The sequence below is a fragment of the Cyprinodon tularosa genome, unplaced genomic scaffold (assembly GCF_016077235.1).
Source record: "Cyprinodon tularosa strain WSP-4 unplaced genomic scaffold, ASM1607723v1 ctg74, whole genome shotgun sequence".
Lineage (NCBI taxonomy): Eukaryota > Metazoa > Chordata > Actinopteri > Cyprinodontiformes > Cyprinodontidae > Cyprinodon > Cyprinodon tularosa.
In genome coordinates, this window is record NW_024039496.1 from 217,884 (window position 1) to 238,231 (window position 20,348).

General features: G+C 34.8%; 1 protein-coding gene across 6 annotated transcripts in view; it reads left to right on the top strand.

The window, feature by feature from the left end:
• The window catches only part of mctp1a (multiple C2 domains, transmembrane 1a), a 171,961-nt gene that overhangs the window by 75,815 nt on the left and 75,798 nt on the right, over window positions 1-20,348 (top strand). For 4 of the 6 annotated variants that reach the window (XM_038269858.1, XM_038269860.1, XM_038269863.1 and 1 more), the window contains exons 3-6: window positions 9,587-9,729; window positions 10,523-10,602; window positions 13,464-13,575; window positions 18,666-18,704. In XM_038269858.1, coding sequence (XP_038125786.1) covers window positions 9,587-9,729; window positions 10,523-10,602; window positions 13,464-13,575; window positions 18,666-18,704 — 374 coding nt within the window. The remainder of the gene's footprint in view (window positions 1-9,586; window positions 9,730-10,522; window positions 10,603-13,463; window positions 13,576-18,665; window positions 18,705-20,348) is intronic. The other 2 variants (XM_038269859.1, XM_038269861.1) reach the window with 1 other exon arrangement.

The window sequence follows — 20,348 nt, forward strand, 5'->3', positions numbered from 1 at the left end:
ATTTTACACAAAAATGCAAATAAAGAAAAAAAATCATATGGACAAATTTAGAGTCAAGTCCATGCATTTGTGTTTATCTTAACTATCAAACAATATAGTCAAGTTTAGCAGATTATTTAAAGTAAAATGCTTATTTATCTTAGAATTTCCAGAAGATTGCATCAAGTCATGTGCTTTCAATGTCCATCATCCTTGATGACCATGTAGTCATAGTTTACTGTTGCTTACATTGGTCCAAAGATGATGTCTGTCCTGTCTCAATATTAAAGTATTCTTATAATATAATTATAATTTCAGATTGTATAAGATGTTTTTTTCAGGTTGTTTCATTATTTATGTGATGACCTGGTTGTTTCTTGTACATCAGCCTGCCTCTGTCCTCCCTGCATTACAAACAGCTATGACACAGTTGTGCCTTTTCTGTAGTCCTGCTCACAAATTACAATTCTTGTCATACAACTTGTCATTTATCTTTCCGCAACAAATTTGATCTTGGTCTCTGACAAATTTCAAATCTGAGGCTTTCTTCTTTTAAATCTGGTAGGATAGCCCAGCCTAAATCGAGTCTGAACAATTTAAACAAGCCTGCTGTTCGCTGAGTGGTTGAAATACTGTAGATGTTATTGTAGTAATTAAATCTCTTGTCAGTGAAACTAGCAGAGAGGGGGTAAAAAAGAAGAAAATAGCTCATTATTTTCACAGCAGGAATCCAGTTAATATGGTATGCATTATCAAAATGCATGAGCACATTAGTGGTGGAGTACACTTGATTTTAAGTCAGCTATATAAGAATATTCATAATTCAAAGGAGTCCCTGAGGGAACTCTATGTTTGGGACAGGGTGACTATTTAATAGTGTTATAATGAGAACGAATCTGACTGACCCATTTCGTTGTAATTGAGGATTTGCCTAGGGGCTATTAGTTCATGCTGAATTTTAAGACTGGACTGTTGTGTCTGTAAGCATCAGATTGAGTTGGTTTGGTGGTAGTAGTTCTATAAAAAGATTTTAAAAAATCAATGTCTAAGCATTTCCTATATATTTTTCTGTTTTTTTTCTTGTAAAATGGGTTCTCTGTATTTGTTTTTAATAGGACCATTACATTATCCTCAGGGCTCAGGTGTCTAGAACGGCAGGCAGGTTTTCCATCTAATAGACACAGAGAGCAGTCGTTATGGTTGTTTTCTATTAGGTGTTCAGAGGATTTAATTGTGTGGTTGATTATGTTCTCTGTTGAGAAGACACTCACTAAAAGAGGGCTTCCATTTGCTTTCAGATGTGTGTTTGCACCACACCCAATGCAAAGTTACCTGCTGTGTTCTCTTATAAACAGATTTATTTTTAGTTTTGGCTACTGGTACACTGATTTGTTATGACTATCAATAAAAGCCATCTAAAATTGAAGGACGCATTGTGTTTATTAAGTTTTATTTTGTGTTTTATTAGTTTTAATACTTATTCATATATTTGTTGTGGTTTGGGTAATATCTAAAACGAATCTGGTTCCACGGTCTATTAAGCCAAAAAAACAAAACAAAAAAAACAGATTATACCTCCTTAGTTTATTTAAATCATCAGAAAAGTAAAAGTTGACGATTGAAGCTCCAATTATCCGGAGAAGTGGTTTAAAAGCTGCATTTTAGGAAGTGAAAATAATTTCTTATTTTAAGTATAGTTGCTAAAATGTGTTTAATTTAAATTAAGATAGTACGTACAAGAAAAGTTCTAAGTGACTATTGTGATGTTTGTGTGAGAGCAGCTTAAAACATCTAACTTATCTATGAAGTTTGATAAAGATGAATTTTGAATAAATAACTGATAAAGTACTTTGGACCCTAAGACAGATCAGTAACGATTTGCTTTTTCCTATGAAATGTGTGTCAATAGAGTCCCCGGCCAATATTTGATTTTAGTGGCATTATCTGCTGATGAAAATCAAAAATAATTCAGGCTTCATTTGAAGATAAAATTATTTTCCATGAATCAATTACAGAGACAAAACTACTATTAGCTTTCTGAATTGTTAAATTATATGTGGACTGAAATTGTCTTTAAATTAGTGTAAAATACGTTATGCAAGTGAATGCAGCACAGTAGGATGTATGAGTTTCCTGAGGCTGCTCCTGCTAGCAATACTACTAATTAAGATGGAAAAGGATATTGAGGATATTATGGAAATTAAACCCAACTTTTAAAACCTGAGGCTAGAGGATAATTGTTATCAAATGAGACAATCTGACAAGATGAAAGAGCAACCAGCTGAAAATGTGATGCATACAGTTGTGTTGGTTCCTTTTAATTTTGCTTAATTTCTTTCTTTTGGGTAATTATACTGGGCAAAGAGGCAAAAAGAAAAACATTTCATGCGGAGGATTCTAACCTCTGCGGTACAAGCGCGATAATCCAAGTCAACTACGGTGTAGTCTTCCCTTATCTCTCTACTGTGCAGATTTAAGGGAAACATAATCCAGGAAACTACGACTTTTTTCTTTTTTTAATGCTTTTTTGTACTATATACACTCTTTTTATATTGTCTGTCGTATTTTTATCTTTAATGGCATCTTGCTTTAACTCTTTGTGCTTTATATAAGCTACTGGAACCAGAATTTTCCTGAAGGAAAAAAAGCTGAGTCTAAGTTTAAGTCTATAAAGTTGTATTTTCCATGAAAAGCAGTGGATGCTTTAGAAGAGAGTGAAGTGTAAAGTTACAGCCTTACTTGTCGTTGACATTTTAGTAATCTTTAATTCATGGTAGAAATTACTGTATATCACTAGAACAGAAATCATTAATTATTGATTTATTCAACAAACAAAACTTTGCTAAATGCTCCCTCTCACTGTTTGTGAGACATGATCCAAGATTCTGTGGCAGAAAAAAAAAAGTCTGCTAACAAAAGTCTTTACTACACACGTACAAAAATTCAAAGGAGTGTCGCACTGAGCTCTCAGTCAAGGCTCTCTGTGGTTGCAGCTTAAACAGGCAACCAAAACACATCTATCATAGATATATTTTCCCTTGAGAAAGTTCACCAACTCCTTGGTCTTCCTCTTCTTCTATTGGTGAATAAATCTCAGCAATATGAGGATGAGTCTTCCTTAGACAGTTACAACCTGCACAGGACTTTGACTTGGGAGTTTGTGGTGTGTCTATGATCAATAGCTCCAGAAAATGATATTATCTTAAAATCAAAATATTGCAATTACATGTTAAAAAGGTTTAAAAGATTTCTGAATATTCAGAATCTTGCATAACTCCAACTAAAGGCTTTACACTTATACTATACATTGTTAAACCCGTCCTAAACCCTTATTTTTTCTTAATCATAGTTGTAAAGTAATTAAAGAATCAGAATCAGACATACTTTAGTAATCCCAGAGGGAAATTACTTTTGTTTCTCGCTCCAGATATACAAACATATATATATATATATATATATATATATATATATATATATATATATATATATATATATATATATATATATATATATATATATATATATATATAAATCTATCACTTTATTTGGATTTATAGTTATACATATGCATATATATACATATATATAGTTATATATATACTTTTTTTTTCTGGAGCTAGAGTTATATTGTCATGATCTGGCCTGTTTGCTCTCCCTTAATTAGTAATTCCTTTCACCTGCCCTCTTCCCTCCCTGCCTCATTATAATTAATTCCTCTCACCTGTTTCCTCTGGTTTATATTCAGTTCAGCCTGAGCATTCAGGGCCAGATCATTGCTTGTCTTTCTGTCAGTCTTTCTGTTCAGTTTTTATTTGGTTCATGTCCTGGATCCTAGCTGCCAGTGGAAAGAGGGTTTTAGTGTTTGTCTCGTCTCCTGATCGTCCACTGTTCCTCCCCTGCGGAGTCCTCTGGGTTTTTGGCTCATTATGGGGGGAGGTTCAGTTTTTATCTAAGTAAGCCTGGCTCCTGGGTGGAGACCAGTTTAAAGTCTGCTTCAAGTTCAGGTTCCACATCCTGTCTCGGCTACCCTCTTCCACTGAGCCTGCCTGTCTGCACCTGCTCCTGTCTGCTCCTGTGCGTGACCAATTGGTCATGCTTCTGGTCCCAGTAAGACTCTGAACCCTCCTGGAAGCCTGTGGATGCCTGGAAGTCTGGATCCTGCAACCTGTCTCTGTTCCTGCCTGATCAGGATCCTGCCTGTTTCTGTCTGTTCCTGTCTGTTCTGGATCCCTGACCAGGATCAGCTTCCACCATCACCTCTGGGACTGCAGCACTGGGACACTTGTGGTCTGGACTGTTAAACCAGAGTGTCTGAGATTGGGCGGTGCCCCGCCCCCCCTGCCTGCAGTGTCCGCGAGCCACAGCTCCGCTTTTGTTTTGTTTTTATTTTAATAAACCTTTTGAACTTTCCTACTGACTGTCTCTCCTGAATACTGGGTCCATCTGTCCTCGGTTCATGACATATATGTGTATATATTTACATTTATATGTATATATTTATATTATCTTGTGTGGTTTGTTGTATTTATATATATATATATATAATGGTTTGTATATCTGGAGCATGTAACAAAAGTAATTTCGCTTAGGGATTATTAAAGTATGTCTGATTCTGATATATGTATATGCATATGTATAACTATAAATCCAAATAAAGCGATAAGAAGCACAACTGACTCAAGACTGTAAACCGTTTCCTACCTGAACATTTATACCAACAACAATTACCCTCCAAGTGTGTTGGTGACTGACATATGTACTTTTTGCACCCAATCTTTCCTTACACAGAGCTTCCATTTCATGCTCTCATTCCCCCGGAGTGGATCACAGCCCTTGGCGCCATTGTCTATAAAACAGCCATGTCAATCATTGCTCATTCCTCTAGAGCTTATTGATCTTACAACAATCTATGTGTAATTGATCCAAGCACCCACTAGCCCTTGGTGGTTAGTGCATCACTCGTTGCATTTGCATCACTGTTGAGATAAGTCTCTCCAAAGGTGTAAATGCTTAAAAAAAAATCGGACATATTAAGTAAGTGGATATATCTGGTTGTTTTCCAAGAATGTTCTTCTTTTTCCTCCTCTGTGCTGGACCCACTCCTGATCATTTTCATCTTCCTCCCACACTGGCAGCCTTTTCCATTTCATACTGTTCAGCCTGTGTGTGTTATGGCCCCATAAAGCCAGCTCTGAGGGATGCAGAACCTGTGAGTCAGTGATGTGTGTCTGGTTAATATTGACCCACTGAGGCACAGAAAGACAGAAACACATGTATATAAAAAAAGGATTTCTTCTGAGGCAATAGTGTCTTCCGGGAGGGATGTGGTTTGGGATCAATTAGCTTTTGTTCTTTAACTTTTTCCCTTCAGAAGCAGCACAGTCCCACAGATTTCTGATTCTTCTTCTTTTCTTCTCTTGTGCATTTTTTGTCTCCCGCTGTAGCTTCTTTTCAGATATCTGTCAACAGCAAGTTTAAGGACAAATATGTGTGACTGTAATAGCTTTTGTCTGAGAGCAGAAGTGCACATATCTATGTGGATGCTTTCTAAACGTGAGGAAATGACCATCTTCTCCCAGCAGTCCCCTGTCAGCATATATGCTGTTCTCACATCAAAGCTTTGGTAGCAGCATAACATCAATGGTCTTTATTCAAGCAAAGCAGACCTCATTTTTTGCTTTGGGTCTTTCTGTTTTTATGACTAAAAATATTTCCCCGTGCCTGTTCAGAGATTTATGATGGTGTAAAAATATGAACTGTTGACATCATTGGGCTTTTACTGCCTTTTTTAAACACCATCAAGCTAATTATGTTGGAGTGGGTTATTATCCAATTATCAATCAGGATAGACACTTTCATACTTAGACAAGAAGTGCTTAAACAGTAAGACTCATCTTCAGATATTAGAAAATAAGTTTCCTATGCTTATTTATTATATTTATTGCCTCATAAAATATTGATACTATTTGAAATTATCCTCATTTAATCCCATTGCAAACACGAACTCTGTTGTTATTTATCTGGATTTGCAATTACAGGCTGCCACCAAGAAGTTCATCATTGTAAAGTGGAAAGAGTATACATTTATAATTTTGTCTATGAAATTTGGTGGTGAATATTTGCTGTAATCTAGGTAGCTCCAAAATGGCAAATAACACAAGAGTTCTATTTAATTTTGTTTGATTGATTGTTTCTCCTTCACCTGAAATGCTTTCTTTAGAGGGAGAAGTTCTGACAGTTGAAGCTGTTTATAATATACTGTTTAGCAGATCTGTATTCACATGCAGATTGGAGTCTCCTAATAATAGGGCTGTCTGGTTCTCTGAGATATGTTTGGCCACTAATAAGAAGGACTCTTAAGGGTTTGCAGGTGGGTAGTTATCAGGTAAAATTATGAAGTGTATATCTGTTAAAGCTGAAAGTAGTACAGGGCTTCCTCCAAAGAAAAATAAATGAAATGCAAGAGCACTGAATGAGGCCACTTAGGAAAAATAAAAGCAAAACAACTCCAAACAGAAGGAGGGGCCTCAGTTTTCAGCTTTCAAAAGCATATAATCCAACCAATTTAATCACTTCCTTGCCAATTAACACCATGTGACCACAGGTCCTGCAGTCTGCTAAACTCTCACTATCAACTAATAGCTCAACAACTTGCCCAAAATGTTATATATTTATTTCTTTTATACTAGTTTTATTTAGTTGTTTTTCCTTAGTCTGTTATTTATTTATTTTTAGCATTCTGTGTTATTTCTTCAGGACAAACCTTGCATCATTTGCCTTTAATTTGATGAATTTACAAGACTAGACTCTTTTATTTATCTTTATGTTTTTTATGTTTGTTTTTATGTTTATGTTTTTTGCACACAAAAAACAACAAATAGGATTTATGCTATTTATTGCATTTTTATTGCTGAAAATGTTATTTGATGCACAATTTCCCTAATTAGCATATTAAATAAATGAACATTAAATTGAACATTTAATGAATTTCCTATTGAATCAGTAGGTTGCAGAGTCACCAAGGTTTTTTAGAGAAAGCCTTTAAGTCTAATTTTAAAGTTAGTGTTTTTTTTTTTTATTTAATGGTGAGCACATTTTATCTAAGAAATATAATATATACAGTATGGTAAAGGCTCTCAATAGGATTTTGGTCAGGACTTTTGATGTACCCTGTAACAGATTATGCTTAATAATCTATGATAGCTCTGGCTGTATGTTAAGGGGGAAAGGGAACCTGGGCTCATTTCTCATTCTTTTTCTTTTTAAGCTCCAAACATTTATCTGTTGAATTTAATTAGCTTGTTTGTTCCTGTTGAACAATGTAATTACTACAGCATAATGCTGCCACCATGATTCACTGAGGGAATGGTGTGTTCAGAACAATGTTCAGTTTATTTCATCCTTAAATTCAGGTGACTTTAAAGACAACGGTTTTCATTAGATTTGATCTAATTTTATCACGAGGGGTTGATTAGAACTACATAACAGAGCTAAAAAGAAAGGAAAATAAATTGTGTCATTTTTTTTGCGACAAAATGATGCATCAATTTGTCTTATTTTAAAAAAAAAATCAAATTGTGAAGTAATAAAACTACTGTATGGTTGTGTTGTGATAAAATGGAAAAGAAGTCAAATTTTTTTGTAACACTTTTACAATTTCATTTGAAGTGGGTATTACAGATTTGCATTTATATTTGTACGGACAGCAAAACTCCTTTGGGGCTCCTTTAAAACAAGTAGAAGGTATTAAAATAACCTTTTCAGCAAATAAAATTAAAAGAAGCCTCAACAACAGGGAGAAATATCAGATTCATACATGCGGTAACATTTCAGTAGATGCTGTCTCCTCCATATAGACAGTATTAGGCTGTATTTTACAGACATTTAATGTTGTGGTCTAGGATTTGATTATTTTTGTAGATAAATTATGTTTTTTTTTCCTTTTATGAAGGTGACTTTAATCGTATGTGCATGGGCCATTCTAAAAATGCTTGGGATTAACCACCCTTCCCTCGTACTGTTTTATCAATTCAGGAGTGCATCCTATCAAGCCCATAAACTTTAATGTGTCCTGCAAAAGCACTGCTTTGACTACACTTTCATTATAAATTATAAATTCTCACCATCAAACAGTTATTTCTAAAATTCAGTAAACCTTTAATCTATTAAACCCAATTTTTTTTCTTGTTTTCAGTATTTATATAGTAGTAAGATCTATTTTGTGACGCTTTAGAGGTTCTTATCAAATTAGCTGAATAAAGCAGATGGGGAGCAGATAGACAGGACAACTATGTTTCTCTCTGGGTCTGCATAATAAATGTTCAGCCATAAGTAATTTTCTTAAGCAGGAGCTTCTCAAATCCGAGACTTTAGGACAATCCTACCATCTAGTGGTCAAATACTGCCTCTGATGATGCTACTAAAACAAAACAAGAAAGGCATGGCAAATCAGAGCTTTAAAAATAATTATAATGCCTAAGTATGAATGGTAATGCACCATTGATAAGACAATGCAAATACCTACAAGGTATCAAACTTTAAAAACCTAATTGAGACGGTTTCATTTGAAAATCCCTTATAAATGTGTGTAGGTTAGAAAATCTCTAGTTTAATTTGTTATAGAAAAATTGGCCCTGTATGAAAGGCTTTCAAAGTTGGCAATAATGTTATTAAGTTGGAGAAGATTTGCTGAAATTTCATCTTTTTATTTTTCGTGTAAAGGAAGCATGTTGCTCAGTTTGGGATTTTTTCACATGTAGAAGCGGGGGATGTCAGACTTCCTGGTGGCAAATTAAGGGTCCCATGGAAATTATAAATAGGATGAAAAGAAAAGAACTAAACATAAAATGTGGGGAATGCATCTAGTCAGAGGTGGAAGGCAGGAGGTAGAATTGTTGACGTAAATCAACTTTATTAAGTGAGAATAACTGGTTCTAAACCCAGGAGGGATCAGGACATAAAAAGCTAATAGAGAAATCAATGAAAGTGAGTTGAGTTGTTTTCATCCTTTTCTATTTTATTTTATTTGTTATAATTTCTGGTGTAACAGATTTAATTCAATTCCGTTTTTTTCTATAGTGCCAGTTCTCAACACACGTCGTCTCAAGGCACTTCAGAGAAAAATTCAAGCAGATCATACAGTAGGATTGGTTGAAAGGTTTCTATCTAACGAAAACCAGCCGATTGCATCCACTTATTGATTCTCTACCACCAAGCATGCTTGTAGCGACAGTGGAGAGGAAAACTCCCTTTTAACAGAAAGAAACCTCCAGCAGAACCAGGCTCAGTGTGAGCGGCCATCTGCCGAGGCCAACTGGGGCTCAAGGAGAAGGAAGCAGAAATACAAAAGCAATAAACAAGCAATGATCTAAAACTACTTTCTATGTTTGAAAAGGTTCTGTCTGGGAAAGAAAAAGTTCAGCTTTCAACCAGTTAAACAGACCCAATGATAATATAAACTCCCCACCAACTTGCTTTGCAAACTGCATTCACCCTATTTGGTTTTGTTTTATCCATTTCAGAAATATTTTTTAGAGGTTTTTCATAGTATTGTTTGTTTCTCTCTAATGATTTTTGTTCCTGTTTGCCTTTTTTCCCCAATCTCCAGGGACCAGTGACCCATATGTGAAGTTTAAAATCGGAGGGAAGGAAGTGTTCAGAAGCAAAACGATCCATAAAAATCTAAACCCAGTGTGGGATGAGAGAGTCAGCCTTTTGGTGGAAACCCTTAGGGAGCCGCTATATGTCAAAGTAAGTCAGTTTTTGACCTTATCTGCTATAAGGCTAAAATATACACATTCATCTTCTATGGTATAATACTGTAGATTAGGTGGTTTTACGTGTGTGTTATTTATTTTTTTCACAAGGTTTAAAAGACTGCCAATAGTATTTTGGGGTGACTTTTATTTAAACACTCTCTGTTCTTAATTGCCAAAATGATCCAAAATAAAAGTTAAAATGCATCTTAAAGCTACATTGTGTAATAATTACAGGGATATACAGTCAGAAATGTAATATATTATACATAACTATGTTATTTATCATCATCTACGAGCTCAGCCTCTTAACCTTAATATTTGCCTTGCCTTAGAATTCGTTATTTATAATTACATAGAAGCTTTTAGTGTCTCTTTAAGTGTTGAAGGTCGTTCACTTTAGAAACTGGGCTTGGACCTGCGACCTTTTAATCCCACAAGCACTTATCTTAAAAGATCATTTCTGGCTTTAGTTTAAGCTCCAAAGCTTCTGTTTACTGCAGAAATAAATACAGAAACTATAACCTATATCTCTCTTTATTTGGCTTCTTTGCAACTATTAGAACTCCAGCTTATCATTAACTGAACACAATTTGAAAAGTGTGAGCATATTTAGCTTTAGATTTGATCCATGTCCAAAATGTTTTCAACATGAAAGTGTGTTTTGGACAACAGTGTAATTTGGTTGTGAATTAATCTCTAATTTTTATATGGAAATAAAAATATGTCCAACATTAGAATTGAAATAATGTTTGTGTTTCATTCTGATCGTTTGTGTCTTTCTGTAGGTGTTTGACTATGATTTTGGACTCCAGGATGATTTTATGGGCTCAGCGTATCTTCATCTGGAATCACTCGAACATCAGAGGTTTTCCTGTTGTTGTTTTGTTTTTTTGTTCCTATTGCTTTGAGCTTTCTTAATTCCTTTTTTCACACAGATTATATTTTATGTATTGACCTTGGTGATTCTACAGAGAGCTTTAAGCAGAAATACTAAGATTCAGGCTGCTTTCAAATATTTTTGTAATTTCTTATTTCTCTCACCACCTTTTCATATCTGTAGCACTTTCTCTTACTGTTTCATGTTACCACTGAAACAAATAAAGATTTAAAATGTAATAACTCCATTTAGTCTGATATCTCAAAATAAAATATGATTTACTCAGTTTTAACCTGATCACTGTATAAATGCGGCGGTTCTGTAATTCATTAGAAGTTGTTAAAGAACATTAGTAAACAAACATGACAGCAGGTTTAAACAATATCCAGACATCTCATTTAGTTCTGTTCAATCATCTAAAAATGCAAAGATTATGACTACAAAACTTTCAAAAAGATTTTCCTAAAACATACCAGCAAATCAAGGGGAACATTATTCAAAGAGGCAGTTCAGAACTGGAGAAATGTAAAGTCTGGTAAGTTTAAGATAACAAATCACCAGAAACTCTTTGTGAGATGTGATTATCTTACATTGGACTTTTCGATCCATCATACTGAACCAAAAGATTTAAATCATAGGTGCCAAACATCACACATGGAGCTGGACGGCTAAACTGATAGAGAAAGCAAAAGGACAGAGAAGTAGACAGGGGCCAGTGGTTATTTAGGAGAAGCTGCAGAGATACAGCGATCAGCTGGAAAAATCAGTTTACAGCTCAACCATCTGGTAAAAGGTCTGCAAGGGAAGATTTTATTGAAGAAAATTAAAGCTCAGTTTGCAATCTATATGAATGTGTATACTTGACATATAAATACATAACCTCTACCAAGGCAGAGGAAATAACATGTTTATGAGTTTTTACTTTGGGAGGTCTTGCACCTCGTTCTTGACACATCATCTGGACAGAACTTCTATGCTGTTTTTCAGAGTAGGGGGTATCTATGAGTTTTTTCTGAGAGTTCTGCACATAAATGCCCCACCAGAAAGAGCTGTGTTGTTGTTCTGTCCACCCTGAGTATGCATTGGTGTTCAGCAAACATTTAAAAAAAAAGATGCTCTGAACAAATGAGACATAAATCTAATCTCCATTCTTCTACAACACAAAAAAAAAGATCTAACACTCTGTATCCCCCTGTGTGTAGAATTTTTTATTTTTATTTTTTTGAGTTTTTGCAGCACTAGAGGCTCATTGTTTCATGAGTAGACTGATAGGAAAAGGGGTATGAGAGAGGGGGAGAGACGTGCAGCAAAGGACCACAGATCAGATTCAAGCCTAGGTCACCGACATTCAGGACTAAGGCCTGCGTACATCGGTCGTGCGCTTTAACCGCTGTGCCACCTGCATGCCCCATATTTGGAATATTTATCAGTTTGTAGCTGTAAAGAAGGCGGATAAAGCAAATGGGACTGCATTCAAATGCATGTTATACTCTGCAGATTCATATCTAAATGTTCTTTAAATGTATTGTTCCATTACAGTCTTTGGCTGTAACATGACATAAGTTGGGAAGTTCAAGGGAAATTGTTTTTGGAAGACAGTGTAGACTAACTTCAGTCATTGTTAGGTTGTCCTTTGCTGCCCTCTTCTGGCAGACATTTGCAGGTTGCTTCACAAGGAAATTAAAGAATCACAAGAGTTAAATAAACTAAATAACAATTTAAAACCCTGAAGCACATTTCACTTTACTCAGAATTTTAGTTTTTTATCTGCCTTATATTTGTGAAGAATACAGGATTTACTATGGAAAATCAAACAAATAAAAATAAAAAATAAAACCAACCTATTCCACTGATGAAGCAATGGAATGGGTAAATGTTGTTTTAGGCCTATTCAGCAGCCAACATTTAGACTTAATGTTGCACAGATGTTCCCAGATGTTGTGCTTCTGTCTTGTTCTGTGTATCTGAAAGAGAATATGGCTTTAGCTGCAATCCTCTGTAATAAACAGGCAAATTTTATGCATCTTATTGTGAGAAACTCATAGCTGCCTTAGGGCAGATTTTAAAATTTTGGTGAGCCGTTTTCAGATAGTGTTTGTTGACTCAAGGTTGCTCCCATTAGACCCTGTGACTTAAATAAAATATGGATCTTGTTTTGTCAGCGTTTAAGTTTACATATAATGTAGGGCTGAAACAATCAGATTATTCATGATTAATTGATTGTTGTATTAATCATCAACTAATTTAGCAATCAATAATTCATTAACTGGAGTATAGAGAGATTAAAACATTCCTTTAGCTGTCAGAGCAACCCACTCAGAATGGTTATTGTACCAAGATTTGAAAAAATATAAAAACATTTTGCTTTTAAGATTAAAAAAACTTTTTTGTCGACAATATGCTCTATCCAGAACTCCTGAAGTGGAAAAGTAATAGTTTCACCAGGTTTCATTTTGTAAAACCCTTCTTTAATGAACCTTTAGTAATTGAAAAAAATATTGACAGATTAATGGCTTTGCAAAATGATTGTTAATTGAAGGTGATCAGGGATATTCCTTTAATCATGGTGCAGTTTAAATGCTTATCTTTTTATTTTAGTATTATGGCCTCACTGTAGTCAGATCTTTTTGATAGGGGTGTACTGAAATTCTTGAACATTTTTATTTTTTTTATTTTAAAGGCTATTTGTGAGAAATTTTAAGAAAAGCTGTTATGATGACGTAAGAGCTTTTTGTCTGTCTAAAGTTCTTTGTTTTTATATAAAAGTCTTAAATGATGCACTGCTTTGGCTCTACATTATTCATGATAAAGTTTAGCAGGTTAACATTTTAGATTCTCTATCCTCGCAGGACGTTGGATGTAACTTTGGAATTGAAGGATCCACAGTATCCTGAACATAACCTGGGGAGCCTGGAACTCGCCGTCACTCTGTCACCAAAGGAGGGAGACATAAAGGATGCTGTAAGACATTCATGTTTAATCTGTGGGGATTTCTTTGCTCATTCTACTTTAATCCAACTGTTGTCCTCCATGTTTTCTGGACATGTTGGCCAATTCTTATCCAACCTACATCACAATCGGTTAAAAAAAAAAACTAAGCAAAACCTAAACACAGTCATTTCTTCTTTTTTTTTAATAAAAAAAAAAATCTCATAAAGCTCTATTTAATCTTTGACATTGGAAAGATTATGATTGCAATCCATCCACCTAAACATTAATCAGTTTGTGTATTATTCAAAGAAGCTGTGCTTTCAACATATCCTGCCTTTTCGGACGACTTGCAGAGAAAGCCTGATCAAGTTGAGTTTAAAGTATAACACAAACTGTATACAAGACAATAGAACATGCACTAACCAGATGAGACCAAAATTAGACTATTCTGAGCAAAACGTTATGTGTGGCAGAGGATAAACACTTTGCATTATCCTGAGCACACCATCCCACAGGTATAATATGCTAGTGAAAGGATAGTATGTTGTTGGAATGCTTTTCTCCAGTAGGGCAGGACAGTTTATATACAACTGGAAGAAAGCCTGTTGGAGGCTGTGAAATAGTTGAGACAGGGATTATCTGGGACTGGGAATATCGCAGAGCAATTAACAGGAATCCAAAAGACAGACGGTCCAAAAAACTAATCATCTTCAATGCTTTCAGTAATTTCATTAATGAAAAAAGAGAAAGTCATCTAGCATTCAGTCCACTTTTTAGATTTTGTTGGCCTATCATATAAAATTAAAATATGTATGTATAAAGTTTATGGTTTGCAAAAGTTTAGGTGTTTTGGATATGTTTGTATATTTATAGTATATTTTGCAGTGTTAAGGTAACACTTTAAGTGCGCATTTGGTCACACTCTGAATAAGTGTTAAATTAACTCTCTACATAGTGTTTATCTTTCTCCAGTTATTGTGGTAATAACTGTAAAAGAGTCAATTTACTTTGACACTGCATAGCCTATTTAACAATGTTTAATTTACTCTGTATTTACACTGCCAGATTCCACATAAGTTATACTACTGAGAAAATCCATAAACATGATTATAAGTTGATAAACTGTTTTACCACATATGTGTAGCACATGGAGCTGATATTGAACTGAAGGGTGCTGCCTTATTTTAGCTGCAGGTTCTGGAAACATTACAAGTCAGCAAACGCAAAGGCATAAACACAAGAGTTCATCTACAAAAAATGTGGATGTTCAAAGAGTAGAAGATCTTCTTTCCTAATTATGTGTGTCTCATGCCTCTGCGGATACACTTAGTGATTCAGTTGCATTTATTTCTGTTCAATTATTTGTTTGTTTAATTGGATTCTAACATGCTCTGCTCCAATCAGGACAGTGTCATGAGGGACATATTTTATTCCTTTTGATCTGATGTCTTAATTCTGCTGCTTTTTCTGGGCTTTGGTTCACACAGCCCCCGTTTGACAAAACAAATAAACTCTATTTAGGTTAAGCATCATTTTGGATTCTCCTACTGTTAAAAAAAACATACATGGCAACATCTCTGGTGCCATCTAGTGGTGTGAAAAAGAATAACAAAAATGAGATTTTTTAAAATATTACAAAACTCATGAATCAGCACCAGGTGGCTGTTTAGCAAACTATTGGTGTGCAAAAGTCTTGAGCCATTCTTCATTGAATTTTTTTTTTATTTTGCAGAAAAAAAGCAAACTTTTCTGCAATGAAGAAATTATCTTTAGCAGAATATATTTCCAACCTGTCTTTGTGTTTTATTTTTTACAGATAGATGAATGAATCAAAGAAGATCTTATTTAATTATGTATTTATTTGCTCTCTGTAAGTCATATAAAACAGATGAATCAAATGTCCAATAGAGGCACTTTAACTCAAGCACACACGCTAATTTTTTTTCTATGCATTACAGACAGCCTGCTAAATTCAAAACAAGAGCCTAAATCATTAGGAATTTTCATCCGTCACTAATAGAGTTTCACAGTTTTATCAAATCCTTTGGGTAAAACGATATAAATAAAGATTTTAGTCGGTAAACCTGGGTCCTTTTCGTTTGGCTTGCAGACTGTTATTATTTCACAGGGCTTTTGCTAAATATACCACAGGTAAATCATAACTTTTTTAATTCAGTAAAGGATCATAAATGATCCTCCTTAAGGTGATGCTCTGTACCTGTGATTAAGTGAGCACACGTTTTGTGGAATATAAATTTTGCATATATACCCACAGTGTCCAATCATAGAAAGGACATTGAAGACGAAGAAGTAAAACCGTAATGGTTCGCAGATCGAAGTTCTGCTGAGCAGCAGAATTAAAGGACCAGTAAAAGCAAAGCAGTGGGAAATAAATTACAACAGCTGTAAATAATAACAGAAGTTACACAGAAGAAAAAATTATAAAAAAATATATTAAAAGAAAAATCATTTAATCCGAAAACAGTCAATGAAAACTACTGATGGACACAAGCGGAACAACGTATGAGTTTAATGCCTTATATGAGTTTGCCATCAACCAACACAATGACATTCAGCTAAATGTCCTTAGCTATAAACACGCACGCCTGTAATCCCTTCATCGCACCTCCTGTCTCTCTCACTATGCATAAACGTATGTAAAAAAAATTATAATCTGACAGTCAGACAGACCCAAACATTTTAGTGTGATAACTAAGCCAAGGAGCGGCCATGGAGGGAAATGACTGCAAGTCTTACCGTTAGAGGTGCCTTACTGAACTTTCTAATTATTTTCTGTTCCAGATGTTTATTTAGTAGCTTGATCTCTAACTGTTCTTTCCATTGATAAAATACCAACAAATTTTCATCTGGAGACTGACACAACAGCTGCAGGTGTAGTGACAAATAGTTCAGTCATCAGAAAATGAAAAAGTATAATTTTAGAGTTACATTGTGTCATGATGTAGCCTAATAATATGGACTATTGCCTCTAACGAAAACAAATGTAGTCATTTAGTGAAAAACTAGCTTTGGATAACAGCTGACTGAGACGTTTAGAGTAGTCTAAATTTGTTCGTACCTGAGAGAAGATTAGAGGTAGCAAAAAAAATGGTGAAAGCAACATTTTTTCTTAAGTTACTCATATGAAAGATTTAACAACTAAGTTATTGGTACGGACGGTTATTGCTTTAGAACCAGTGATTCAAATACAAATACAAAATGGTTCTAGTTAATATTTAGCTGGCATTTATTTCATTCATGGGAATTATTAGGGTTTAACAGACTCATATATGAATAATAAAAATAATCCTCTTTACAGCACTAATTCACATATGTTCTCTCAAGGAACTTTACAAAACAAAGAGATGTGGCATATATCCAGAAAACTTCAGTAAAATATCTGCAATAATATGAATAGGCAAATACTCTCATTAGGCGCTAGTTTTTCAAGGAATATTGTCAGTTTCATTTAATTATGTTCATGTCTAAAGCCTTTTCTAGCTAAGCCAAACCAGCAGATTTGGACCAAGTCAATAACTTGGCAGTCCTCATTCTGTGCATGCAAATAGCGAATAATTTATAAATGAGAGCCAAAAAGAAAAGTTATGCAAAAGAGATACATGTTTGAACGTTTTAAGTGTTTTTGCACACTTGAGGTTACATTTCAGTAATTTTAATAATTATATTTTTGATCAGATGCCTGTAAATTAGTTCAGACATTTCAACTCTTAATACATGATCTTACAGGCACTATGCTAAATAAGTCTGTTTAAGCTGCAAAGCTTACTGCTGAAAACTGAACTTTCACCTTACCATGATAAGATAGTTGTGGGTGTTCAGAGTCAAATACAAAAAACTATTAATATATAAGATCAAAAGGCTCAGTGTTTTCAGGGGATCCAGCTTTGAATATTTAAAGTTAATTCAGGTAATAAAGCATTATAATAACCACTGCTTCTTGAGTTGTCATTCTGTACAATTTATAAGATGTCTGATTAGCAGCAACCTTAGTTTTAAGTACACAGAACTTACTGCTGGCAGTATAAGAACAGCTAAAAAGCACACAATGTAACGCACAATAGTCCAAGGCAATTTTTATAAGGGAATGTTAAAGGTATGCAAGAGGACTTTTCTCAGAAATTAGGTGTCCAGATTCATCTAAAATGTCTTAATTAATGGATGGCATTCTTGCACTTAAGTTTGGAGGAAATATTATAAGTGCAATCAAGAATGTTTTTCATTTGAAGGACATAAAAAAAAAGCTATTATTGTTCAGGAGGATTTGAAATATCTGTCTTTCCAAAATAAATATTGTTACATTCACAGAAACGTTTTCCTGATAAATATTTTTTGTTAACGTGTACATGATTGATTGCAGTCAGATAAAGAGGTGTTTGTGTTTAGGGACTGTTGGACAGTGTCGTGGATATTATTTTTTATTTGACAGCTTTTAGTGATTCCTATCGCTACATTTTATTTAAATAAAAACGTAAAAACAAGATGAAAAACTGATTGATAACACAAAAAAACTACTTTGCAGGTTACCATTCCTTTCTTATTAAATGCTATTTGAATGAAATATCTATGGCAATAAAAAACCTAACTAAGAGCTGATACCTGTATAAGAAAGGTGAGGTTTGAGTAATGTAAAACATGGAAATACTATAGTTAAAGCCTGTTGCAGGACCACAAAGGTTTTAAACTTTGAAGGGACCTGTTAAAATGAAAGACTCACCAAAATTAATGCGTCATCACAGTATTAGCTCATGAAATGGACAAAAACTGGCTCTCTAGTAATCTAGTATCTAGTAATAGATATGAGTAAAAAAGAGTATAAATGAAGGTAGATATGCTGTGGGCCTTCATGTAATTTCGAGTTTGCTTAATGTAAATGTGTCATTGTCTATGCATGTCTTGCTATACAACTAAACCATTACACCATGTAATATCTCTGCTTATACACTTTCTGCTAACTTAACCTGCATGATGCGACCTCACCTACTTCCCTCATCTAACTCTTACTTTGCTTCAGGTCAGGGCGATTATGTAAACCTGGTGCCCTTTACCCTTAATAAGAGAACAGTAGGAGGCATTCTGTAACCGCTTTGTCTCATTTACAGACCATGCTTTTGAGAAGAAACTGGAAACGAGCTAGTAAGGTAAACTTAACCAGCATGTAACTCACAAAAACCTGTGATTCTGCTCTAACTCCACTACCGACCGCACTGCACCTCGCCTACCCTTCTTTACCGGTGTCTCGGTACATGGATGGAGTCCCCCCCCGCCCTATCCGTCCAATCTTCCTTTTCTTCCTTCCACAATGGTTTTGGCATCCATTTTATTCTCAGTTCCCATTGTTACGTGCTTATTTTTCACAAGCTGCAATATGCAGTCTGCTCAAGCACAGAGGGCATGCACATGTTTTGGTTTTGGTTACTTGTGCAACAAAAGTTTGCCCCTGTCCTGAAGGTTGACACATCAAGGGTGAAGGAAAATGATCAAAGATCCTGACCTTATCATATATTACTTTATTTTAAATCTGCAAGTTGCTGTTTTCAAAGCAAGTTTTGATTTTGTTAAAGAAGAGGAAAGAAAATTTGATGTTGATATTTAGCTTCTCATTGTATTGCATTAAATTGGATATTTTTTAGGCCAAGAGAATTACACAGTGAATACCAAACTGCAAGATTGAGATGTTGCCCTGTTATATCTTTATTTTTGTAGGTTTATTTCATTTTTATTGTTCTGACCCATAGTAAGAGTTTTCAAATGATGGTTTCATCCTCTGGGTGAAAAATAGTTGTCCAAACCAACATGGCTCTATGTGAAACCAAATCACTGGAGGTGCTCCGTTTACTGCATGAAAAGAGGTCAGATACAGTACTGTCCCATGTGAGGAAATACGTATGTCACATCTTAACAGAGTATATAGGAAAACCTGCTTGTATGAATATTGTCTAAGTTTGGTGACTATAACTACCATCAAACATTACTGAGAACTCGCAGTTTATTGTTTTATTTGATTTCATTTACAGAAGAGTTTCAGTTCATTATAGAAGTTTTGATCTGTCTTGTCAGATTAATGTTTAAAGACTTTATGTCACATTATTCCTGTCCAGAAGATTCAAAGCAGTTCCAGAGAATCACACTACCAGCAGTGTGTCAAGTGGCAGTATCATGTGCTTTGTGTTAGTTTTATGCTGGATTTAAGTGACTACAAGGATTTACCTTCATCTCATCACTCCACAGATGTTTTTCCGGCAAGTCTTTGGCAGCATCAAAATGCTTTTTGTCCTGTTTGTTTGGGCAAGCAGTGGTTTTGGCCTTTGAACTCTCCCAGGGATGCTGTTTTTGCCCAGTTTCTATCTGGATGTTGAGGTACCACTGACATTAATTGACTCAGATGGTTCTGTCCCTGCTTCGTTGAAGAGTAATCATGTATATGGGTATATGCAGTGTTTTTTCTTATTATCTCTATTTGTGGATAATGGGTCTCACTGTGGTTGCTGAAGTCTCAAAGCCTCAAAAGTGGCTCTATAACCTTCATCAGCACAAATATATAGTAGATAATTTGTTTCTGATCAGTCCTTAAACATTTTAGACTGATAGTGGGTTGTTTCTTGAGAACTGAGTCCACCTCATGTTGTTTACATAGTTTCTTGCTTTTCCAGGTGAGTCAGTATTAACTACAGATGGATGTTGCTTGTTAACCCAACTGAAATAATGTGACTGATCACTTTAACACTTAATTTAAAACTAAAGTCATAGACATTTTTTACTAAGAAAAAGCTGATTTTTTTTCT